The 25,819-nt window shown below is 38.9% G+C and overlaps 1 protein-coding gene across 13 annotated transcripts in view; it reads left to right on the top strand.

Moving 5' to 3' along the window:
- TUT7 (terminal uridylyl transferase 7) overlaps window positions 1–22,731 on the top strand; it is a 61,179-nt gene extending 38,448 nt beyond the window's left edge. For 6 of the 13 annotated variants that reach the window (XM_045086088.1, XM_013046625.2, XM_013046626.2 and 3 more), the window contains 11 exons: window positions 687–776; window positions 1,180–1,293; window positions 1,466–1,543; window positions 2,150–2,327; window positions 5,070–5,117; window positions 5,200–5,291; window positions 7,031–7,146; window positions 8,244–8,569; window positions 10,652–10,728; window positions 11,127–11,190; window positions 21,652–22,731. In XM_045086088.1, coding sequence (XP_044942023.1) covers window positions 687–776; window positions 1,180–1,293; window positions 1,466–1,543; window positions 2,150–2,327; window positions 5,070–5,117; window positions 5,200–5,291; window positions 7,031–7,146; window positions 8,244–8,569; window positions 10,652–10,728; window positions 11,127–11,190; window positions 21,652–21,719 — 1,251 coding nt within the window. In that variant the 3' untranslated portion in view covers window positions 21,720–22,731. Of the gene's footprint in view, window positions 1–686; window positions 777–1,179; window positions 1,294–1,465; window positions 1,544–2,149; window positions 2,328–5,069; window positions 5,118–5,199; window positions 5,292–7,030; window positions 7,147–8,243; window positions 8,570–10,651; window positions 10,729–11,126; window positions 11,191–13,477; window positions 13,747–21,291; window positions 21,460–21,651 lie in introns of those variants that run through there. The other 7 variants (XR_006608418.1, XR_006608419.1, XM_013046630.2 and 4 more) reach the window with 7 other exon arrangements.
- The last annotated feature ends 3,088 nt before the right edge of the window (window positions 22,732–25,819 follow it).

The following is a 25,819-nucleotide window of genomic DNA, read 5'->3' as shown; positions in this document are numbered from 1 at the left end:
TTATTTGACAGACAGATCACAAGTAGGCAGAGAGGGAAGCAGAGAGAGAGGAGGAAGCAGGCTCCCTGCTGAGCAGAGAGCCCGATTTGGGGCTCAATCCCAAGATCCTGGGATCATGACCTAAGCCAAAGGCAGATGCTTTAACCCACTGAGCCACCCAGGCGCCCCTCATTCTTTTAATCATTATTTAGGAGTGCTTGCTGTGTGCCTAGCAGTGTTGTAGAGATGGGATGTAACAGTTACTCGTATTTATTTAAAGTGAGGTCAGAGTGGCAGGTGCTTTTAGTTTGGCTTGAAGTTTGTTTAATTTTATAGTGTATGTCTGTCTTTGGTCCCATAGTTGCTTTGCTTTGGAGCTTTATGGACCTTCTCTGGATCCTAGGGGCATTCAGTTTAAATAATGCCAGGTTGAGGTGGGGGACTCCTAACATCTACTTAGACAGAATTACCTTAATAGCCCTTATTTCTAGGAATGTTCAGAATAAGGACATATTAACATAATGGAAGTTGTGAGTTCAGATACCATTTATAATTCTTATTATTAGTAAGTTAATGAAGCTCTGTTTTGGGGGAAAATATATTGGTTTCAGTCTGAAGTGAATTACAGTGTAAACCTTTTCAGAATATTCCAGCCTAAAATTTTTTCTTCTAATTAATCCCTTATGGTATAATTTTCCTTTTAACAGGCCCTTCATAACACAAGGCTCTTATCTGCTTATTCAGCCATTGATCCCAGAGTTAAATATTTATGCTACACCATGAAAGTCTTTACAAAGGTGAGTATCCTTCCTGTTGGGATTCATCAGGAAATTTCACTGCATCTTCAAACCTAGGTGAAAACATAAGTCTATATTTTTTAAGGACCCATGGCTGTATTAAATGTTTCCTTTAACTACTTTGGGAAGCCTGCCACAGCAAGCTACAGTTTTATCATCTTAAATTTCATATATGATAACCTGATCTTGCTTGTGGCTGTTGGTTGGGGTTTTTCTTTTGTTTGTTTTTGACGTCCTTTTCGCTGGTATTGTTTGGTTTTGGTGACATTTTAGCATTTGAAGATGTAATTTTCATATTACTGCCCTGTAGAAGCACCTTACTTTTAGTGATAACAGGATAGCTGCAAATTTAGCAGAAAACACTGGTGATGTTTTCTTTGTCCCTCACTTTCCTTCCCTCCAGATGTGTGATATTGGTGACGCATCTAGAGGCAGCTTATCGTCATATGCATACACGCTTATGGTGCTATATTTTCTCCAGCAGAGGAATCCACCAGTCATTCCTGTCCTTCAAGAGGTATTAGTAAAAGAAATTGTGTTTCTCACCTAAAGCTGGGTTGTCTTTGAGCCCTCTTCCTTCTCTAGTATTCTGTGGTTCTGTAGTTAAATATTTAACTATTTTCCTACAAGTTTTTGTATCAATGCATTAAATTTATAATCCATACTAATAGTTTAAAAATTAATTTCAGATATACAAAGGTGAAAAGAAACCTGAAATATTTGTTGATGGCTGGAATATTTATTTTTTTGATCAAATAGATGAACTGGTACGTATTTTAAGAGTAAAGATTTTTTTTTACATCCTTGACTAAAAGTTAGCTATACTATGCTGTGGTGTCATGGTCAACAACTATATTATCACTTGTTATATTTATCTATATTATGATAGTGAAAAACTAGCATATACAGTTGTTTCCTTTGAAGTTGAAAACATTTTTATTAAGCCAGGTGAGTTTCAAGGGACTGTATTTCAGATTCCTTTAATGCCTGTCAATTCCAAATGGTTATGTAACTTTATTACAAGTGAACATTTGCCAAGGAGTTTGAAAAGACTTTCTTTGAGTTCGAAGGTCTAATAACCCAGGCATCATCAAGGCTCTTAAAATTTATTTCCAGATGCTTCCACAAACATGCATTCTGGGGTTTGACATTTAAAACCCTGAGCTCTCCCTGTCTCTGAGTCACAGGGTAGAGATAAATAAACTCATAAATGATATTTAAAAACGTGAAAGAAAGTTATGTAATTATGTTTTTATGTATTTAAATTCCAGTTAATTAAAGTAAATCCAAACTTACTCCCTAAGATTCAAATGAAGATAGATATTAAAACTTTACTATAGAGCATGATATCTCTTGTTCCCTTCTATTTCTAGCCCACCTATTGGCCAGAATATGGGAAAAATACAGAATCTGTTGGGCAACTATGGTTGGGACTTCTTCGATTCTACACAGAGGAATTTGATTTTAAAGAACATGTTATTAGCATCAGGAGAAAAAGTCTGCTTACAACTTTTAAGAAACAGTGGACCTCAAAATACATTGTTATTGAAGGTACAAATAAAATGAAACTTAAAATGGTTTAGAATATAGAGTTGGAACTGTGAGGGTGTTATTTTTCATCCCTGCAGAGCTCTTCCAGAACAGCCCGGAGCCACTGGTTGGGATGGGCAGCACAGCCTTCCTGTTACTGTCCACATCAGCACACTTGACTCTTTTCAGTATAAAGATTTATTTTTAAGTGACCCAGGTCCTCCTATGGGCCTTCTCACCAATTCAGAACTCTTTTGACCAGGACACATCTTTGATTTTTGTTGAACATCTTCTGGAGAATAAGTTTGCAATAAAGATAAGGCAGCTTCAAAAGAGTAGGACTTTTAACACCTTCTGAATTGAAGACGGGGCACTAAGAATGAATTTTCAGGATCCTCACTTTCTCTTTATTCATTAAGGAGTTTACATATAAGTAATTATATATAAATTTTAACATTTCTTTTGCCCACGCCGAAGCCTTTTCTTCCCACTGAATGCAAGGATCCCTGGGCCATATATGTTTGTAGTTGATTATTTATTTGCAGTTTGTATGATTTTAAATTTAGGGACAAAATGAAGTTTAAATGCTTAAAACGGAACTGAGAAATGGCTAAGAAATATTTTATTTATTTAATCTTTTTAATTTTTTTAAATGTACAGATTAGCTAAATAACATGTTACTCTACGTTCTGTCTCCATCATTACTTCTGCCTGTTGGCAGTATGATAATACTGTGAACATTTATAAAGTTAAATTCAGATCACTGTGACTTTAGATAGGGTTTTAACGTTTTAGGATCTCATGTGTCAAAAACATAGAACTTTGTCTTAAACCTTTCCATTATCACAGTGGATTCTTATGGTCTCCAGTTGTTCATATTTTGTTTTTAATTTTTGAAGTCTCTTAATCTTTTACTTCTCATTTTTACATTACTTTCAGATGAACCATTAATAATAGGCTAAGTGAGAAAGAAGCCTTTTAACCAGCTATTCTAGAATGGAGGAATTTCAGGGGTGGTGACAACAGCAATGATTATTACTGTCCCGTAGCTTAATATCATAGTGTCCCTGCTGCATTAAGCAAACAACCAAAAATACTTCCACATACACACATGTGAAAGTCACCAGAAGGAAGCATGATCAAATCTACTTGGAAGGAAGGGGCAGCTGGGTGGCTCAGTGGGTTAAAGCCTCTGCCTTCGGCTTAGGTCATGGTCCTGGGGTCCTGGGGTCCTGGGATTGAGCCCCTCATTGGACTCTCCATTCAGCGGGGAGCCTGATTCCGCCTTTCTCTCTCCTCCTACTTGAGATCTCCGTCTGTCAAATAAATAAATAAAATCTTCAAAAAAAAAAAAAAAAACCCTACTAGGAAGTAACGTTCTAATAGCGGTTATTTGTGTAGGATCAAATTGAGTGAAAGCTCCTCTACTCCAGGAACCTGTTAGTGAGTCTGAATCCAGAATGGTGTGCCCCAGTTATTGTTCATTAGAAGCATAACAGACAACTTTAGGATGCCCCTTTTCATTTCTGTATTCTTTTTGTATCTACTGTATACAAAGTGGTCTTCAATTCTTGATTCCTAAAAAGGGTTTTGAGGGTTTTTTTCCTTTGCTTTTCTTCAGTGTTTTTAGGCATTTATTGGAAATAAATATCTACACATAATATTCAAAGTATGAATTATTACATATGTATATTATATATAAAATATTTTAATTTAGAAAGTACTTTATCTCCATTTATTTCATGAATAAGTTTTATTCAGATCTTGAATAAATCTTACATCAGCATTTTTTTTTTCATCATTCCTACCACTTTCTGGGTCATCTAATAGATAATATTCCAGAGCACAACATATACATACCTATCTAAGACTTTGTGATGCAGACCTTTAACATCATAGAGGAGTCCTTTATGAAGATTTCACTAAAAACTGAGGTCCAGGTAGCCATTGTTATGCCGTTGGGACAGGTACATATGTCTTTTTGTCTTAACTGTGTTTTATGATCCTCAAGATGACTAACATGATCCTTAAAACACTTGTTAGTTAGCAGGAACATTCAGCACTAAAATGTTCTAAATAAATTTGTGACCTCTTTATGCTTCCCAGACTAGCACCATTAGATCATACACAACTAATAGGTCTCCAAACAATATTATGTTGTTCAAAATGAAACAGCTCCTCATAATAGGAACGAGTCTATACAGATTCAAATATAAAGCAACACCCTCTCTTCTGATGGACACTTTGGAAAAAACACTTGACTTATGTTTAGGAATTGATATTACTTAGCTGTATTGCATATTGGAAACTCATTAAAAAGGCAATCATTCAATAAAGTTAACCCTTGAACAGCAAGAGATCGAACTGCACAGGTTCACTTACATGTGAATTTTTTTCAATAAATACGGTACAGTAAATGTACTTTCTCTTGTGATTTTCTTAACATTTTCATTAGCCGACTTTATTGTAAAAATGCAGTATATAATACATATACAAATATGTATTAATCACCTATGTTATAGGTAAGGCTTCTGGTCAAAGTAGGCTGTTAGTAGTTAAGTTTCGGGGGACTCAAAAGATATGCGTGGATTTTTTACTATGTGGGGGATTGTTGCCTCTATCCCCTACATTTTTCAAAGGACAACTGTACTTTTACAAATAATAAAGTATGTAACACTTCCTTCTTATATAGTCACTTAATGTATGAACGATGGCATTTCCTATTTCATTATATTTTTGTTCTCATTAATTTTCTTTGCTTAGATCCCTTTGATTTGAATCATAATCTTGGAGCTGGATTATCAAGGAAAAGTAAGTTGCTTTGTTTATAAATGTTATTGTGATCCCTTTTCCTTTTACTCCATCTAATTGAGCACTTACTCTTTCTTCTTAGTGACAAATTTTATCATGAAAGCATTCATTAATGGTAGAAGAGTATTTGGTATTCCAGTCAAAGGATTCCCAAAGGACTGCCCCTCAAAAATGGTAAGTGTCTGTTAGAAATACCAAAAATACTGGAATGCCTGGGTGGCTCAGTCGGCTCAGGTCATGATCCCAGAGTCCTGGGATCGAGTCCCACATCGGGCTCCTAGCTCAGCGGGTAGCCTGCTACTTCCCCTGCTTGTGCTTTTTCTCTCTCTCTCTCTGACAAAAAATAATTAAAATCTTTAAAAAAAATAAAAAAAGGAAAGAAAAGAAATACCTAAAAACCAAAAAAGGTGCTTTATTAATTTTTACATATTACACCAGCAATAAATACTCTAAAAGTCTGGTGAATCTAGCCAATATAAACAATGGCAATACAAAGCAATTCCAAAAACGTTTTTTTAACATCCTCAGTTCTGAGGCGATTTTTATCAGGAGAAAAGGGAGAAACAGCCAGAAGTGGAGTTTGGGTGGGAAGATTAGTCATTGTGGTGCTGTTGCTTTGCCTTGGCAACAAATGTAGATGGAATCGCTGTTCCGTGGGCATTTGGCTCCATGCCAGCTTCTGCCAAGGCCAGCCTCCATGTGGCTAGGGGTCCTCCACTTACCTCATAGGAAGTCTGGATTTTTCACTTGGAAAGCAGAATAATACATCTCTTAATGGGCCTAAGAAAGAGACCAAGCTCTCTGTGCTAGCAAGCTTACTGGTATCCCATAACCTAATACTCAAGATTTGTATGGAACTGGACTCATTAAAAACAAAGCACAGTCGCATTGTAGAAATTCCCTTCAGTGAGAGAAAAGGGAGTTAGGAACTAGAGGATTTTCTGTTCAAGTTATTTTTTTCCAACATTAATTTTTTTTTTTTTTTTTAATTTGCGAAAGAGAGAGGGAGAGCAAGCACAAGCTGGGGGAAGGGGTAGAGGGAGAAGCAGACTCCCTGCTGAGTGGGGAGCCCGATGTGGGACTCGATCCCAAGACCCTGGGATCATGACCTGTGCCGAAGGCAGACCCCCAACAGACTGAGGGGGTCTAATTTTTTTTTTTTTTTAATAAAGACTTTTTAAACTAACCTTAAGTGCATTTGTGTATATTCAGCACTGGATCCCATCTGTGCGTCTCCTTTTTGCTGGATATGCTATGGTTGTCTTCTACACCAAGGCTTCTGAAACTTATTCCTACAGAGCACCTTGGGGATTTTGTTAAAATGCAGATTCTGATTCAGGAGATCGGGGTGGGGACCAAAATTTGCATTTCTTACAGACTCCTAGGTGATCCTGATACTTCTGGTCCTCACCTAAATTTCACTGGCAAGGAGGATTCAGTTCAAACATTCTCTTTCCTTTCTTCTGATATTTTTCTCCAGAAGCCACAACAAACAAAGAACAGCACATAGCTTCTTTCTTTTTCTCTGTATGTGTAATGCAAATTGTATTCCTCAGTTTATTGGATTTTAGCCTTTTCATTTTATGATTAAGTGAAACGTTTGTACCTGACCTCGGCCTCCTCCACGTCCTGGCGAAGCTGACTCATGGGTATGTGCTCTTGTGTAGAAATGTCCTGGAAAAACAGGCTGTCTTTGTGGTTAGGGTTAAACCATGGTCTGCATGTTGAAAAGGAATAAAGCAAAATGAATTTGGGTAAAATTATCCTGAAGTAAACCTCTTAATGGTCTTCAATTTTGGAATTAAACAGTATAATAATCATTAAAAAGAGCGTCTCTGATTGATATCTGGTTAGTTTTCATGTTTTGATCTCACTTTAGTAGTTCATACTTTTCTATATTTATGTTCTGTTAGGAGTACTTTTTTGATCCGGAAGTGCTAACTGAAGGAGAGCTGGCCCCAAATGATAGATGTTGCCGAATTTGTGGGAAAATTGGACACTTCATGAAGGACTGTCCAATGAGGAGAAAGTAAGTCAGTGTTCAAAAGGGGTGGTTTCATTTTTACTTTCCTATTGTACCAGTTTTTAAATGAGGTTCTATTGTAACAGAAAATAAACTTGTATTAAATCCAGCAGTTCTCAGATAAATGATTTTTCACAGTGAAAATGAACTGATTTAAAACGTGCATTTAAGCACAGATGACCAGATGTCCCTTGGGTGTACAAATACCAGTCTTCCAGGCCTGCTCCCCTTCCCTCATTTTGGTCACTGCCCCAGTCGCTACTTAGCCATTTGGTCAGCAGCCTCTCTAACAGGGATGGCAGAAGAAACGAGGAAAGTAAAATGGGCTCTTCGGGACATCAGTTACACTTCCAGTGTACAGTAACAGGGCTGTTCCAGACTCATGTACAGCTTTTTGCCATTTAGGACCCTTCACGTGTATGTGGTTCAACCCTTAATGATTGCTGTGCTGACCCACTCACGTGGGTCAGGATACTTCTGGTGACGTTTGCAGGAGGTGGGGTAGTGTTGATTGCTTGCATGGGCCATACTATGGTTTTGGATGGTGTGTTGGTCTTAATTGGACCATAATACTCTCATTTAAAGACATGCTCTTAAGGCACCATCTGGAATTCGAGGCTCTTATTTAGTACTTTGGTTTTATATTCAAATAATAGTCACTGCTCATGTAGAGCAAGAAAGAAATATTTTTAACATTTTAAGAACATAAATCACCTTACAACCCTTGTTCCTTGTGAACTGAAAGTTCCACATCTCGAATTTCTAGTGCCTACTAAAAGAATGGGCCTCAGAGTCACAAGAAATCACCCCAAAGATCACTGGAGTTTCTTTACATCCATATCTTAGCAGATACTGGACCAAGGAGTTCTGCTAACTGCAAATACTGTTTTTATGGCACTAGAGTAGTTGTGAAAATCAAAAAGAAAAACTATACCATCGCCCTGAGGTTGCTTCCCGAAAGAGGAGACGGACTGAAATGTGTACATTCTTGTTTTTCCCCCTGATACCTTCTGTCTCTGGTTATCTCCCAAACCTGGAGCACCCTTAATATCTTGTCAGGTTTCTGTTTAGATTTTTCCTACCGGTGTTATATCATCTTCTAGAGTGAGACGACGGCGTGATCAGGAAGATACCCTGAACCAAAGATACCCTGAGAACAAAGAGAAGAGAAGCAAAGAGGACAAAGAAATTCAGAACAAGTACACAGAGAGGGAGGTGTCGACAAAAGAAGATAAGCCCATGCAGTGCACACCTCAGAAAGCCAAGCCAGTGAGGGCGGCTGTCAACCTGGGCAGAGAGAAAATACTCAGGCCTCCAGTGGAAAAATGGAAGAGACAGGATGACAAAGACTTAAGAGAAAAACGTTGTTTTATTTGTGGAAGAGAAGGGCACATTAAAAAGGAATGCCCACAATTTAAAGGCTCTCCAGGTATGGATCCCGGTCATACCTCAATGTTTGCACTCACATCTCAAGGGAAATCTCTTTTTTAGAGTTTAGAACTCTTTATTATTTTAGTTATATTTATTTCTTTAACAAATCAACTTACTGAAAAAGATTTTTAAGAAAGTGAACCCACCCCATTTAAATTCAGACCCTCTTATATGGCAATTTCATTGAGAGGCTTATAGAAGTCATTTGTTTGACTTTTCTAAGATTATCCATGAATGGAAAATCCGGTCATCCCCAGTGCCTATAAAATGTAGCCTGTGTGACCAGAAAACAAGCTGCCACTTAAGCTTCGCTTCTCAGTACGTGCACTTTGGAAACTAAAGCACTGACTGGCCACGGGGGAGGCATAGCTAAGTTAATCTCAGGACACCAGGCTGTGTATAGTGAGCCACTTGTGCTTTCGTTTAAATATGTACATGCACATGCCTAGAAGAGGGACCAGAAGGAACTCCATGACACAGCTGTTATGGTGGTTCCAACTGCAGAAGAGAATTACGGAGTACATATATAGGACATTATTAGTTTCCCGCAGTGAACGTGATTATTCTTACGATAAGGAAAAACACACTCTCAGTCCATAGTTGCATGTCATCCGTACATCCCATCCCTTTGGGTTCTTGGATCTTCATTGACCCTTTCTGTTAAATGGGTGAAGTGTCCACTGCAGGCACCTTTTTAACAGACTGTTAAGCATGAAGGTACCTTCTGTGTGTATAAGTTAGAATTTACAAAGCAGTTTATACACTCCCACTTTCTTTCTCCGAATAAACCCGTGAGAGTGGGTGGACTTTGATAGAGGAGAGAGCATGGAGAAGCATAAAGAAGAAACCCGGGGAGTCATTTTTTAGATTAAAGTAGTAAGCTCTCCTGTTCCTGTCCTCAGTTGTTACATGTGTATGGGTGGTGTAAGAGAGTCAGCACTGATGATAATTCCCTTAAAATTCTCTACTGTTTGTCGTTCCTGGAACACTAATACCTCTCTTCCATTCTATTATATCATAACAGCAATACAATGTGTCTCTTTTTTTAAAGACAAAATTTTTAGAGCACTTATTCTTATTTTTTTTTAAATGGAGCTTTATATGGAATGAAGTATATTTTTAAATTATTTAATTATTGGTTTTAAAATAGGACTTTGGTGTTTATGGAAGATACAGCTTGTCCTGCTTCTAAGGAGCTCGGACAAATGTAAACTCCAACTTTTTTTTACCCTGACATGGGACATAGACCAGATCTTTAATGATTATAAGAGGAATATCTATTTAAGAGAAATTAAAATAATAGAGCTAACATTCACGGAGTGCTTCCTATGAGTCAGGCACTATTTTAAGTACTTTACGTGGGCAGTCTCATCTCATTTTCTCCCCACCCCCATGAGATGGTGGTATCGATAATCCCAGTTGACAGATGAGGAAACTGGAAATAGTATAGATCAGATATAATGAAATTCTACCGAAGTTATTTTTGTAGACCTTTCTGAAACTGGTCTGTGTTTACTAAGTAGCACAAAGCACGTTACCATCGTGTTCCTCTTGGCTACAGCGCAGCGGTAAAGGGAAGCCCCAGCATTCCCCCAGCTTTGATGGATTTCTTCCTCCTAGCTGGTAGCAAGGTTTAAGTTGTTTAGTGAAGCTATCAAAACAGAGCAGTATTCCTGAAAGCCTGCAGGGCAGCAGCGAATCAAGGGGAATCCAGGGTATCATGGGGTGAGAGGCTAGTTATTATCAATCCGAAGGAAAAGCGCCAGAATCTTGGATTCCTCAGAATGTAGCATTTACACACTAAATCAGGTAGTCACTGTATTTTTTAAAAGTAAAATAGGAAAGGAGGAGTGGGGCTAGGGTATGGGGCGTTTCCTTCGGAGTTACTCAAAGTACTAAGTTGCTTCTTCCTATTGGAAAATTATGCTGCCCCCTCTCATGTCTTCAAATATGTTATTGTTCACACAAGATGCTGAGTGGACCTTCTGTCCTGTCCACAGAAAATCGTTCTGTGGAAGTTTGAAAACAGGGATGCTGCTTTCATTTTAAAGTGAGAACAAAATGCTAACTTTTTTCTCAGGTGTGTCTAAATCAGATTGTGTATTCGGATCCCCTTCTTCACCTAGCCCCTTGAGACCAACTGGCACATTTGCTCAGGTAAACCTAGCTCACGCCTGAGCAGGAAGCCTCTGGGTCTCCTGTCTGTTGAGCGAACACTTAACTGAGTGCAAGCAGCTCTGTGCCAGGCCCTCAGTGAGGTGCCGGGCAGCCGCTGGCCCTGCCCTCCTTCCGCTGGCTAACCCTCCTGGCTCCTGTCTCTGGCCCTGGTGCAGCGTGGGGTGCGGCTTGCTGAGCTCTGGATGGCTCCGGATGGCTCCGGATGGCAGGGCGTGCTTTGAGGATTCCCTAGTCTCTGTCTTGCTTTTCAATTAACTTGCAAAGTTGTGCCTTCCATGTGCCTAATTTCAGCCCTCCTTGGAAATGGTTACGGTTTTAAGGCTGTTTTCAGATGCTCTTCCTTGCGACTTTGTAAACCAGTCTATTTCATTTTTTAGGCAGTGCTTTTACATGAAGACAAAAAGAAACAAAAAACAACTATATTTTTGAGTCCCCAGTCAGGTATGTGGGTTTTAAAAAAACAAATGTGTGTTCTTTTATTTACTGTATAGCTTACCACATGCCTTTTGAGATGCTTCCTTTGAGTAAGTGGTTTTAACAGGGACTAAACATCAGAATCACTCAGGGAACTCTTAAAAATACGGTTGCCCTGTCCCCACCTTTACCTCCTAAATCCGATTCTGAGTGGGTAGGCTTAGACCTGCATAGCTTTTAAGTGTTCTAAGGTGATTCCTATACCACCCCTGAGCAGGAACCATAGTCTTTAATTCTTTGTCCCTCTCTCACACTTTTTTGCCCCTGCCTTGTCAGCAGTGTACTCTCCTCATGAGGCTATGTGCTGTGCACCAGAGGAAGGGAAGGAAGTAATTGTTGGCCTGAACTCCACTCTCTTGCTCTCTCACTATGTCTTGAATCCTTCCTTCAATACTTCCTTCAAGTACTCACTAAGCCATTTTCCCCCTCCCCCTCCCCCTCCCCTGCCCGGCCCCAAGTGCAGGGTACGAGCCTTAACAGGGGCGATACAGCAGGGAACCAGCAAAGTCCTTGCTCTCGTTCACTCTGTATTCTTGTCAGAAGAGATACGTGAGTGTTTCTTATGGCAACAGGTGCTGAGAAATACAAAGCAGGAAAAGGGAATGCTGGATAGGGAGGTGGCCATTCTGCTAAGTAACATCTATGCAAAGAATCAAATGAAGGAAGGGGCCAGGCAGGGGAAGTTGGAGGTAGACCGTTCCAATAGAACTGAAAACCACCGTTGTCCCTCGGTGTCGCTGAGTGGCAAGTGCAGGGAGGAGGTGGTAGGAGGTCAGGTCAGGGGAGATGGGTGTGGATCATGAGGCGCCTTGAGCCCTGGCCAGATTGGATTTCTTTCTGTCTGTGAGATGGACCGCTGTTGGAGGGCTTGGAACAAAGAAAGTTTAATCTGCATTCTGTTGCGGAAGGTTCCTTATGGCTGCTGTGAGGAGGTGAGGGTGACAGCCGGTCCACGAGGAGGCTTCTGCTAGAGCTCAGGGGAGAAATGGTGCCAGCTTATTCTCGGATGGGAGCAGAAGGCAATGTGAGGACTGGTCGTGTTCTGGATATTTGGCATCAACGTGGGTTGTCACTGGATTAGATGGTGACATAGGACAAAAAGTGGACCCGAGATGACACTACAAGTTTAGGCCTGAGCAACTGGAAGAATGGAAGTGGAGTTTTCTGTGCTGAGAAGGACTCAGGAAGAGCAGATTTCAGGGAGAAAGAGAGTCCAGTTGTAGCCATGTCGATTTAAGAGACTGCTAGATGTCTGAGTACAGATGCCAGGTCGCCAGTGGGATGGACGAGGAAGGTGTTCCGAGCAGACGGCCAGGCTGAAGACCGAGACTTGAGTATTTTCAGTGCAGAGATAGCGTTTGAAGGCCTGGGTAGGAATGAGATCACCTAGAAAATAATGCAGAAAGAAAAGAGAACATTTAAAGGCTCAAAATAAAGAAGACAGACAGAAGATGGTCAGTGAGGGAGCCGAGCAGCAAGAGAGCTGGCTCCTGGATTAGGAGCTGGCTCGGAGGACAAGGGGCCTCAGAGAGGGCTTGACCATTCTTGGGCCTCATCGCTGCAAATTCGGGTGCTGTGTGGATGGCGCTGTAAGGATTGCATTGGCCAGTGCTCACGTCATGAGTGACTCTGGAAAGAGCCATCCCTGTGGTGTGAAGAGGACAGAAACCTGACTGCAGGGGTTTCTGGTGAGAAGTGCTGGAAGAGGAACTGTGGGCAACCGAGCCTCACACTGTCCCTGCCTGGCCCACAGGCCTGTGGACAGATGCCCAGAGGGAGGCAAAACCGGGAGGCTCTCCCTTTCTCCGGTGTTTCAAGAATGTGAGTCGGGAAGGGGAAGGGAAACTTGAGAGGGAAGAGGAAAAACAAAGTAACTGAGCAACTTTTTCAGCTTTTTTTAGTAAGAAAGGATGAAACTATAAACTCTATAACAAATATTCTGAGTTCTGGCCTGTAAACACCCTTAGTAACTTTGCTTATTTTCTCTTTCTCTCTCTCTCTCTCTCTCTGTCTCTCTGTCTCTCTTATCTTATTCAATAAAGTAGGGTTAAAGAAAGGAAATTATATAAGCAAATAGAGCATGTGTAGTCTTTTTAACTTGATTGTACAGTTTATGAGAAAAGTTTCTGAAATTTTAAAACTCCATTGACAGAACTTGACATTTTTGTATGTAGTGTAAAACAACCCACATATTTTATGATCAGCTTTTACCTGTTGTATGTTATTGCTGATATGCAAACACATTTGTTTTTAGCTTGGAAAGATGGTGTGTTCGTTAGAATGTGAAGAGACGAAGCTGTCTCTGCCATCAGTTACCGGGAGATAGCACTCCCCGCCCCTGGGCAGCCTTGTAGACCCCGCGGGAGAGAGAGGCTTCCCTACTTTCACCAGCACAGTCTGAGAGAAACCAGGGCGCAGTGGTCTCACCCTGGGAAAGCTTTGAGAGCTCCCAGCAAGGGATGTTTGGTTGTCTCTACTCTGAATGTCGTTCACAAGAGAAAAATAAATGGATTTGTTAAATTATGTAGCTACTTCTCTTTCTGCCTGTCTGGGGATGAAGTATCTCAAGTATATACAGTAATCTAAACAGGAATAGGCACTTATTTTTAAGCTATGTGAATTCCAGGGATTTTTTTTTTCTTTAATGATTGGAGAAAACATTTAAAGTGGCATCAGATCGCGTAACAATTCCAATTTATGAAGCATGGGCACTGGGTTGGTATAGAGTGAGGTCAGATGGTTCAAGGAGAAAGAGCCAGAAATCCTCAGAAAAGTACCGCCTTTACCTAAATAGGGAACAGTGAATATAAAGGTAAAGACAGAGGCGGCTCTGTGAGAAAATGCAGGAGCAGCTGTTTCCTGGGAAGATTTTGCCATTGTTTTCAGTAGAATGCATGGACGGATGTAAAAACAAGAAATGTTCTAGTGGGAAAACACCCCAAATCAAATAGAAGTGAAGTGGGCCCGGGGCCCTGTTGTGAGACGAGAGGAGGAGGCTGACACCCTCTGCCTCTGAAAGCCAAGTGCGGGAAACAGACTCTCCATGGCAGTGTGTGCGGTTGCTTCCCACAGATCCTCTGAGAGTTTCAGGGTCACAGAGTTACCATATGTAAACAAGCCAAAAGAGTGTTGTTTTTACAAGCCTCAGCCTTGAACAGATATTTCCAGAGCATTACACAGGGAAAATAGGGATCCTTTCTTGGTCGAGATGTTGCTTTTGCCGAGGGTAGGGTGTGGAAGAACATGGCCTCTGCCCTCAGATTGCAGGATATGATTTCTAGCTTTGTGATCTTGAAAAACCTGCTTACACTCTGCTTGACTCAGTTTCCTCATCTGTTACAAAGGGATGATAATAGCTGGCTTACAGGGATGTTGAGAAATCTATGTAAAAGCACTTAAAACAGCACCTGCATGTAGCCGCAGCACAGAGGTTTATAGGAGTGTGACACACTGATGCTCCCGCACAGTGACCGTCGGTGTGGCTCCTGCTAAAGGCCTTACACGTCTTGGAAGTAGAAGTTTATTATAATTTTCTGAATTTATTTGTCAGTGGGAAAACAATACAGATGTTGGACATCTGGGCATAATACCTGGGCATGGCATGACCAATTGGCTGTAAAGATTTCTGTAATTGTCTTCCACATCAGAGACTTACATATTTATAAATATTTTCAGCAACTGTAAAACTTAAAGGTTGAATTGACTACAGAAGAAAAATTATTACAATAAACATACCTACTTTATACCAGAAAAAAAAAAATTTATGGGTGGTTAAAATCTATCTTAATTAAACTTTTCAGTCAACAACTGTTAAGACTTGTCAGATTTATCCACAATAAACTCAACCCATTGTCTATATTATAAATCTGAAATACGTCTCAACTGTAAGTAGTGTTAAATTTCCCAGAGTTCTTTTTTCCCCACAGTACTATATATGTGACACAGGTGATTTCCTGTTGATAGGATGGCCCCTGTTCTCTCCAGTAGCCATATTGACCTCAGGCAAGAGATCTGCTTTCTCTGAGCTCCAGATGTCTCATCTAGAGAAGGGCTGTAGCCCCATTTATCTTACCAGATCCTGAGGTTAAAGCACTGAGCCCCTAAAAAGCCAAGTTCTCTTTCCTGATACTTCTTGCTCCATTCCTTTCTACTGGGCTGCACATAGTCCTTAACTGCCAGATGGGAGAGTAATGAATAGAAGATTCCATGAATTTCCTTGTTTTCCATTGGGACTCCGCTCCCTCTTATATACACTGCTGATGCAGTGCCTTAGATGTTCAGTGAGTTTTACTGATAGAGATGTATTCATTTTGAAAGAATAAAGAGACTGAGCAGTAGAAGGGCCAAGAATAAGAGCTTTCAAGTCAGACATAGGTGAGTTTGAAATACAGCCCAAATATCTGCTGGCTTTTCAGCCTCTGTCAAGTTACTGGACATCTTTGTACCTTAGTTTTCTTATCAGTAAATTGGGGCTGACACCTCACAGGACAGTTGTAAGGATTAATTTTCTATACGTAAAGCTCTTTTCACAGCATCTGGCAAATGTTATCCCTCAGCAAGTAATCACTGCCTTGTTACGGGTGTGAACAGTTTCCTGCCTTGCTGTTACTTCCCTCTTCTAATAGGACACATATACCATGGACATTAGAACCATAGTCAGCTGGGTTTCCTGCATAAGTGAATTACTCTGGTTTACATAATAACAATTTATTCAGAATGAGAATCTCAAAAAAACTAACATTTCTCTATTCCTTACAACTTCCCCTTTTTGCAAAGAAGGTTATATTTCCAAAAGAACTATGTCTGACTCTTCATTTATTCCATTTTAACCTCACGTTTGAAATCCTAAAAACTGAAGATGTTAGAAGAGATTGATGGTATTTTTACTCCCTCATGATGATGTGATACTATTACAGTTTTTTTCTTCGACCAGAATTTAAAAGCCTAATTTTTTAAAAAAGTGATCTTTATGATAGTAAATTTAAAATAACAGAAACAGGGATGCCTGGTTGGCTCAGTTGGTAGAACATGCAGCTCTTGATCTCAGGGTTGTGAGTTCAAGCCTCATGTTGAGTGTAGAGATTACTTAAAATCTGGAGTAAAATAAAATAACAGAAGTACTTTTGTAAAATATAGGGACACCTTGTTATCAGTGAGTAGAGATCATTCTTGTTGATACCCTTCTTGATATTCTAGTATATGAACATGCCATTATTTATTTAATTATTCCTTATTAATGGACTAGCTGCTTTCAAATATTTGGTACATCAGTGTCCTCCAAAACTTTTTTTGCTCTCATATTCTTCCCTCAAAATGTAGAAAGCCCATATATCTTAAATATTTTTAAGTTGATACCTAAGATTTTCATCACAATTGCAAAGCATATAATTCCTGAGGTTTTTTAAAAAATGTTGAAATTTTAAATTAAACCTTATCAATTAGCCTTAAATGTATCAAATGAAATTAATATATCACTGCTTTTTCATACACGCCACCCTTCATTTACAGCTCCTTAATGGGCAGAAATTTTACTTTCCTCCTTGAATTCTTTGTTTTACTTCCATCTTAAGGTAGTATATTTTTTAGCATATATATTTCAGGCATTTTAGGGGTACCTGGGTGGCTCAGTGGGTAGAGTGTGCAACTCTTGATATCAAGGTTGTAAGTTCAAGACCCACTTTGGGTGTAGAGATTACTTAAAAACAAAATCTTAAAGAAAAAGAAGTTTCAAATTCAAGCGTATTATTGATCAGCCTATCCTCCTTATCTGCAATAATAATATTTATAGAAATTGGATTTTTTAAGCCTTTTATCAAAATGTAAAAATTTCTTCTAAATTGAGTTTTTGCATTAGAATATATAATTGATCAAAACAAATGTTATAATTTTTGATTAAAAATTAGTGAAAAAAGATTTTTCTATTTATGTTTACATACTGAAAGTAACTGCCACTTAATGAGATAGATGGGATTTTTCTCCATACAATCAAGTATTTTTGGATCAATACTACAGGAATGAAACAGTGTTCCTCATCATTTCTATCCCAAATCTTTTTTGTTTTTATAGTTGGTAAACATCAAGAAACCCCAGTAGTCTTTATGATAGGGTATTAAAAGTAAGAGATATGCTTTATTTGGAAATGGAAGATGTATTACAGCAGTGTCATTCAGTTACTGCTATTCCTTTTTAAACGAAATGACCAAAAATTTCATAGTAATGTATCATTAAGAATTATTTGCGATGAACATCACCTATCAGTGTAATTTCACAAAAGCTAAAAATTTGGAATTTTTGTTAGAGGCCTTCACACTTACCACAGATAACCAGCGTTTCTTTTCCTTCCTGCCTCCTTGGGTTTTTTCCCAAGGCCATGTACCACATTAAGATTTGGATGAGGAGGAGACATGCCTCTCTTCTATAAAGTAGGAGGACTGTGAAAGGAAGACTGGTGTGCCTTCTGAGAACCAGCCCAAAACCTTGGCCACAGAGGCATTTTTCAGAAAGAATCCAGTAGACATGAGGCACCCCAGTCAAGTCCCGTAAAGCCCCCTGCCCACCCATCCTGTTCAGTTGGCTCAGGGATTACATGTATCCAAGTGTGAAGACCACTGCTTACATCAAACACCATCAGGCAATATTTGCCTAGTTACTGCCTCAGGATAAATTCCTAGTCAGTAGAATGATAGATTAAAAAAGGGCACACCTTCTCACAGTGAGGCCAGCAATGCCAAAAGGGAATTGTCAGCCACCAGAGAGTCTCTGACTGCCTGTTTCCCAGACCCTCACTTTATGGGAGTAGTCTTTTGCCCATCGGCTTGTATTCTCCGTTGAAGTCTCCTGCTTTTCACATGTTTTCATCTGTGTTTCTTCATATTTCTATCTTTGTATTTTTTAACTAGGGCAGTCATCTCTGTTTTTAGCTTTAGTTTCCACATAGAAATCCATTTGTCCTTTAACAAACGTGTTCTGTCCTTCCATGTTCTGCCACCATGCCAATTTATTAACCTTTCTGTCTTGTTTAGGATTTGTTTTGCCATATAGTTTGTTACTTGCTTGTTTTAGTCGTTTCATCTAGCCAATTTTTAGGTGATTTCAAGTCATGCTTCAGAGTTTTATAAATTTCTCAGAGTACATAAAAGTTCATGTTTTATTTCTAGTGGGTTTACTTTTCTACATGCACATTTTTATATGAAATTTCTTCAGGTATGATTTTTTTTTATACAGGCTATGTAGTAATCAGACTATTAGCACTATTCTTAGAAAAGAGTGGTTTCCTAACATGTTGGGAAAAATACGAAGATACAAATAAAACTCATCTACTAGAGAACTGAACTTATTTTTTTTCCCTATCTTCTTCTCAATCTTTTTTTCAATAAAAGATCATTAAGATGGTCGAAGTCCGCTTTGACCACCATCCCAGACCCATTCCATCCTTTGTGGCCTCTCCACCCCAGAGGCATCTATTATTAGGAGTTCAGATGTTCTTCTAGTTCCTTTTTTTAAACTGACATATGAACCCTTTTACATACATATCATTGGTGAATTTTTTAATTTAAATGATGCATCATACTGTATAATAAGAATGTTTTACACCCTGGTTTTTCGTATTTATTTAATGAAGTGATTTTGAAATTTATATAGATCACTATAGATAGACTTACTGTGCTTCTTTCCAGTATTCTGTCTATGAATACAGAACATACTATCCATTATGTAGCGCATTAGCATTTAGATTGCATTTGGTTTTTTGCTCTTATAAATGGTGCTGTACTGAACATTCTCATCTGAAGCTCCTTGAGCATGTATGAGAGGTTTTGTCATTTGTGTATCTTGAAGTCAAACTCTGTTGAGTCATAGTGTATGTGCATTTTCAACTTAGGTTATCAAGTGATTCGTTGAAATAATTGCCACTCCCAACAGCAGTGTTTATTTTTGCAAATTTGATGGGTGAAAAATACCCTGGTGTTATTCTAATGTATATTTTCTTGACTCTGGTGATACTGTTATATATTTATTAGCCAATTGGAGTTGCTCTTCCATGAATTCCCTGTTCATATCATTTGCCCCTTTTGTGCTTGTTACCAGGTGGAATTCTGTAAAATCCCTATACCTATCGTTTGCCTATTTTTCTGTTGCATTATCATTTCCTTATTAATTTGTAAGTATTCTTCATTTATTCTTACTACTCCTTTATTATATACATTCCAGATATCTTCCTCCAGCATATCTTGTCTTTCAGCTTGTGTCTGTTGCCACTCCGAAGTTCTAAATTTTGAGGTAATCGGTGATGGATTTTCCATGGTTAGTTTTCATGGTCATGTCACTCAGTGATTTTAGGGTCATCGTTAAGAAATTCTTCCCTGAGTTCATAAAGATATCCATCTATAGTTTCTTCTATCATCTTTAAAACTTTTGTTTTTTTTCTGGTTAGATCCTGAACCTCTATGAGTTGTGTGTGTAATACAAGGTGTAGTGATCTAAACTTTTGTCCCTGGAATGATAAATCTATCCTCAATACTTCGGGCAGTTCAGAATATCAAAGATTTGTTGCCTAGAGACCATTCGAGGCTCTAGAGTATAAATACCACGGGAGAGTGCTGTGCTCCTTCCTGGTATCACTCATTTTTCACTGTACATTGACTATCTGGATGCTCTGCTTTGAGAAGTTTGCTTCTTGGGGGGCATAAGTTTCTATTTGCATACTTAATATGTTTGCTTTAGTAAATGTAGATAGTTAAAGCAAAAATGAATAAAATAAAAGCCATTTATACTTCATTCTAGAGCATAACTACAACTTGGGTTTGGGAAATAAAGTCTTCCCATCTTTTCACATCGATGTACTAATAATGGCTAACATGTATTGAGTACTTTTCTATGTACCAGCTACTGTTCAGTTGCTTTACCTGTATCAGTTTATTTAATCTTTAGAATAATTCCAAGGGGGTAGGTATAATAGCCCACATTTTTTCAGATAAGGACAATGAGGTACCAAACATTGGATTGATAGGATTTTTCATTTGTTTTTAATTTTTAGTGGGTTTTTTAAAAAACTGTTTGTCAACACAGGGCTTGAACTCACAACCCTGAGGTCAAGGCCTAAGCTGAAATCAAGAGTCAGATGCTTAACCAACTGAGCCACCCAGGCGCCCCTTTAATTTTTAGTTTCTATGAAAATACTATTCATGTGGTTTTATAACCTACTTTTTGTATTAGTAATTATTCTTCTATGCAAATCTAGTATTCTGTTGTGTCTATTATATACTTAGTCATTCATATCACAAATTTTGAACATTTAAGTTATTTGCATACCTCAGTTATGGTAAGATTTCTATGACTATTCATTTAGCAAAATTCCAACCCACCTCTCTGTCCTTCTGACTTTCCTTCAACTTGATGATCAAAAATTGTTTTAAGTTGCATTTCTTTGATCACTCATTAATACTAAATGTTTTTTATATATACTCATATGCCTTTTTTTTCCCTTTCGTATGTCAGTTTTTCTTTCCCCAGCTGTATGTCGGTGTTCATCTTTTCTCTATTGACTTGCTTTAGTACTAAGCTCAGTTAATCTTTCTCATAGGGCAAGGTGGTGTGCTTAGGAAATTTCCCCACCCCAAGATTATATAAATAATCATACTTCTTATACTCTGGCGCTTTTATGTTTAATTCTGTAATTAATTTGGAATTGAGTGGAGAGGAAGGGTATGTTGAAAGGAAAGAAAAGAAAACTAACGCTCTCTCCCTCCCAAAATGACTTATTTGACACAGTACCAGCTATTTAACAATCCACTTTACCTCATTGGTTAGAAATGCAACCTTTGTCATATACTACTTTCTGAAACATAAGAATTTATCAGTTTTCTTTTCAGTGATCTATTTGTTTATACTCCAGAACAAAACTTATTAAGTCTTCTGTAGTGTGGCTTTAATTAGTAATCCACATTTCTGTCCTTTACCTGTAAATGTAATAAATTTCTTTTTTTCTTTGGTATCAATAAGGTATTGCTAGAATGTCACCATTCACAGGTTCATATCTGCAAAGTAATGATGCAAGATACTTATTTTTAGCCAAAGAATTTGTTGCAATCTGTCCTGTGTGGTTGTAAGTGAAGACACTGATGTATGCAAAGCAGAGGTTTCAAAAAGTCCACCTGGCCCTCTGTACCAACATGGAAACAGTGATGAGAATGATGTCACTCTAGCAACCTGCCTGCATTTAGAAAGAATTTTGACTAGGTTTGTGTTTAATAGATCATGTTCCTTACATACCTTTTTTATATCTAGCCTTGCTTACTCAATTCAAAATAAGTGACCAGTACCAGTGTGAAAAGTTTCTGTAAATAAGTAATAATAAGTAATTTTATGGCTTTTGTGATAAAGTGAGGCTTGTTTTATTTATGTTGGGTTTTGTTTTTTCCCCCCCTCTAGGTAGCCTTTCCAGTAAATATATGACTCAGGGAAAAGCCTCAGCGAAGAGGACCCAGCAGGAATCATGAGGGAAGGAAAAAATGCAGCACTCTAAATGGCCACTCAGGCGTTCCCATTCACTTTGAAATTAGGTTCATTTCACAGGACATAGCAGCATAGATCAGGCTTCAACTTAACATTTAAGGGAAATGTCAGATTTTTTTTAACTTAATGAAATTGTTAATGAGGGAAAAAATTTTAGTACAGTCCCACGTACCACGAATCCCCATAGATGTAAGGATTTTAAGAGAAAGCCATGATGTATGTATTTAAACCAGGTTTGTTTTTTTTGTTTTGTTTTGGTTTTTTAGGCCAGGTTTTAAAAAAAAAAAAAAAAAGTATAACTGTGGGCCAGTATTCAGTGAATACAATTTCATGGTTTTTAATTCTTTCAAAGCACACTGAAAGTGGTGTGCTGATACACCCAGAGTAAATTAACCCTTTTTTTCACCTACAAATCCCTTTTTTGTTTTGAAGAAGGGAAATTATATTTATTGTTTACTGAATCTTTGTGTGAAAGCATATCAAATATGTGTGAACTGCTACTACTGTATTTACAATTTACAAACCATATTTTATTGATATTTGTAGAAATGACAACATGAACATGAGCACCTATTCATGCGAGTCTTCCGTGGGTCAAGCAGCACCACCGAGGGGCTCTGGGGTTTTTTCCCTAATTTTAAGTAAGTTGACATAGAATTACTGTGCTCATAAAAAAAAAAAAAAAAATGAAATAAGGAAAAGAAGGAGTCCTGTTTGCTGCTAAAATACATTTTCAAAGGAAAAATGACAAAACAGAAAAGCTTTTTACTTTTTATGATACTCGGAAATTAGGGTGGAGAACTTTTAAAAATCCCTGAGGATTAAAGAGGCCATCTCTGCCAATCACAAGTTTGGTTGGTGTCATTCTGGGTCTGACTGGAGCCCCCCCCGGAACTGTTTCTCTAACTCCACAAGCCCTCCAGAAGTAGAATGTGGTCAGAACAATGCCTCGGTTTATTTATCATTTTGAAATAAAACCAGAATTTCAACCTGTAATTTTATCCACATTACTTTCTAGCAAGAGTCCTAAATTTCATGAGGAAACCAGAGGAAGGAGTGAGGGCAGTATAAATCTGCTCCTCTTTATCTCGTGCTCCCTCTACTTTATCTCGTGCTCTAGCTATCTGCTGTTCATTGACCCCACTGTGTGCCAAGCACTGTGCCCACAGGAGAGGCACAGGCTTGGTGGGATGAAGACAGAGAAGGACGGGGAGAGTGTTTGTTGGGCGAGCGTCCCGGCTAGCAGAGGGCTCAGAAAATAGCACCTGTGAGCCCTTCTTTTCACCTACTTGAAGACATACTCCAGTTAAAGAAGAATCCTATCAAAATTACCTACAGAATTTGGGAAGTTGTGGTAGAAGGGTTTAGTGATTGTTCCTTACTCAGTTTGGACAAACCCAAACACCTGAATTAACCGCATGAATTAGGTACCCAGGGCAGAAGCTGCTCTTCTGATTTCTCTTGCCTTCAGCATGAAAATGAGCTTGACTGGGCACACAATTCTTGTCACACTTTCTTTGAAAAGCTATTAATGCTGTCTTCTGGCATGATAGCAGAAATCGGAGGCCAGCCTAATTTTTGTTCCCTTGTAGATTTTATTTTTTCTGCTTGGATACCTCAGCAGAGGTTTCCCTGTAAGTTTTTTGTCTGTGACTTTTCTCTAAAACAGAAGCAAATCCCATGCATCTCCCTAGCCCAGTTTGGTTTTTGGTTGTTTTTTTTCAACTTGGAAAAGTATGTTAATTTTTTTTTTTTTTACCTCAAAAATACTTTTGCCTTTTTTCATTATTTCTCCATCATCTTTTTCCTTCATCCTAGGAGAACTCAAATTTAATCTCCACATGACTGGCTGGATTTTTTATGTCATTTTGCTGTTTTCTGTCTCACATGAATTTCATCATTTCACTTCTAATCGTCCTCAGCATATCTCAGCCACCTTCCCTTTTCCTCTCATTCAAGTTTATTCTCATTATTTTCCTTTTCATGGAAACCATGTTTCCTTATATGCTTTTAAGAATGTTAAAAAGTTTCCTACATTTTATTCTAGGTCCTGGGTAAATTTCAGTCCCTCACACTGATCAATGGGACAGTGACCAGTGTTTGCCAGACCTGAAGAATGGATGACCCTTGACTTGGGCGCTGGTCACAGCCCCTTCTCAGTGCCCCAGCCGGGACAGGTGCATCTGCTCCATGCTGAGGCCAGCTCCTTGTTATCGTTCAGATGCAGCTGGCCTGTCCTTCCGCAAGCTCCACAAATGCTTCACTAGCACAATTTCCTCTTTCTCCCAGGAACACATAAAATGAAATCTATTCTTAACAGCCCCGTCTACTCTAATCCCTTGCTCAGTGTGTACAGTAATCAGCAGAGTGCACACTTAGAGATGTCACTAAAATGTTCTGACCTAACTTCAGTTTACTTTTCATTTTCAAATGTGTTTCACAAATGATTCTACGGGAAAAAAATCCTGGGTAAATAGGGTTTATGGTGTTACAGGCAAAAAAAGAAAGAAAAAAAGTTCAGATTCAGATGTTCACAGAATTCAACAAACTCCCATAAAATTGTAAAGATGTACTTAGTACTTTTTTCTTTGAAAGTAGGCATGTTTAGACAACAGCAGTCAAGAATTTAGCACGCTTCCCTGGGTGGAATTCTAGGCTTACTTAGGGTCTCTGGCTCTGCCAGTTTTCCAGCCAAGAGTGTGGCAATCCTCCTAACCTCATGGCAGTTCAGTTTCCGTGCCTATAAAATGGAAGTCACACCTGCCCTTTCATAGAGTAGCGAGGATCAAGTGAGGTCTTGACTAGGAAAAACACTTTTAAATATCTAAAACCCTGAAACTAAGGCCCGAAGGACAATGTTGAACATTTCCCTATTTTAAGTTTTTAACCTATTGGTGGAAATCTAAATGTCACAGCTTGTCAACTCCCTCAACAGTTACCACACCCACCTCATGACGCCCTAGGACAGCTGCTGCCCTGAGATAAGGGAGCCCACATATTTCTTATATAGTCACAAAAATCCCCTAAGGCCAGTTTATCTCCGGGGCCTGCACCAGTTTCAAATAACATTAGGTATGCCTGACCCACCACTAAGTAGATTATGTGACTTACCACTCACACGCAAAACAGCCAACCAAGTTAAAATCTGAGTAGTGTGTATGAAATAGATGAAAGAATTAAGCATACATGGGGAGATCCTGAGCCAGAAAATTTAGGATTAGATTTTTTACTTTTCTAATTCACTATACTAAAAGGCCAGAGTTTATGCATCACTTTTAAACTAGTCGTCCCAATGTTCCTGCCCTACCGATTCTAAAATTGTGAGGCTATGAGAAAGTGTGCCCAAGGGTGCTCTTCAAATCTATAAAGTGCTACACAATTACATAACAGTATTTCAACAATTAAGAATCATACATGGCATCTTTTTTTTTTTTTTTTACATTTTATTAACACTATTAGAACAGTTCCAGGTTCACACAGAACTGAATGGAAAGTGCAGAGTTTCTGTATACTCTGGTCCCAACACAAGTCCAAATCCTCCACTATCCACATCCTGCACCAGCGTGGGGTATTTATTTTTTTCAACTGATGAACCTATGTGGACACAACATTATCCCCAAAGTCCATTGTTTACATTAGGATTCCTTCTTGGTGTGATAGGTTCTGAACAACTAGCAACAGTTTATTGAGTTGCTGGTACTTAGCTATGTGCCATACAGTCCTCCAAGGGCCTTTCATTTAATCTTCACAGTGTCTGTAGGAGAAGGGCATCGGAAGTAAGACACCTTGTACCAAATCACCCAGCTAGTCCGATGAAGCCAAGACAAACCCACCATACTACCATCATCTAATCTCACCGTGTCTTTTGTGTTAAGCCGCGTTTAGAGGCAAAAACAACCCTTATCTTACTGTCATCACTTAAGTGAATTTTGAACTCTCCAATCCTGTAGCAGATGAAAGAAACCGGGCTCTAAAACACACTTCGCCGATTAGTTCTTTCCCCACGGAAACACTGAGCAGAGTCCCTCCTCCCCAGGCCCGCCCCTCCGACCTTCCTTTTCCCTTTACCTCTAGCACCGCCGCG

This window comes from Mustela putorius, unplaced genomic scaffold (genome assembly GCF_011764305.1).
Source record: "Mustela putorius furo isolate JIRA1106 unplaced genomic scaffold, ASM1176430v1.1 tig00000876_pilon_pilon_pilon, whole genome shotgun sequence".
NCBI lineage: Eukaryota > Metazoa > Chordata > Mammalia > Carnivora > Mustelidae > Mustela > Mustela putorius.
Note: the sequence above shows the minus strand (reverse complement) of the source record. Positions and strands in the feature narration are given on the sequence as shown.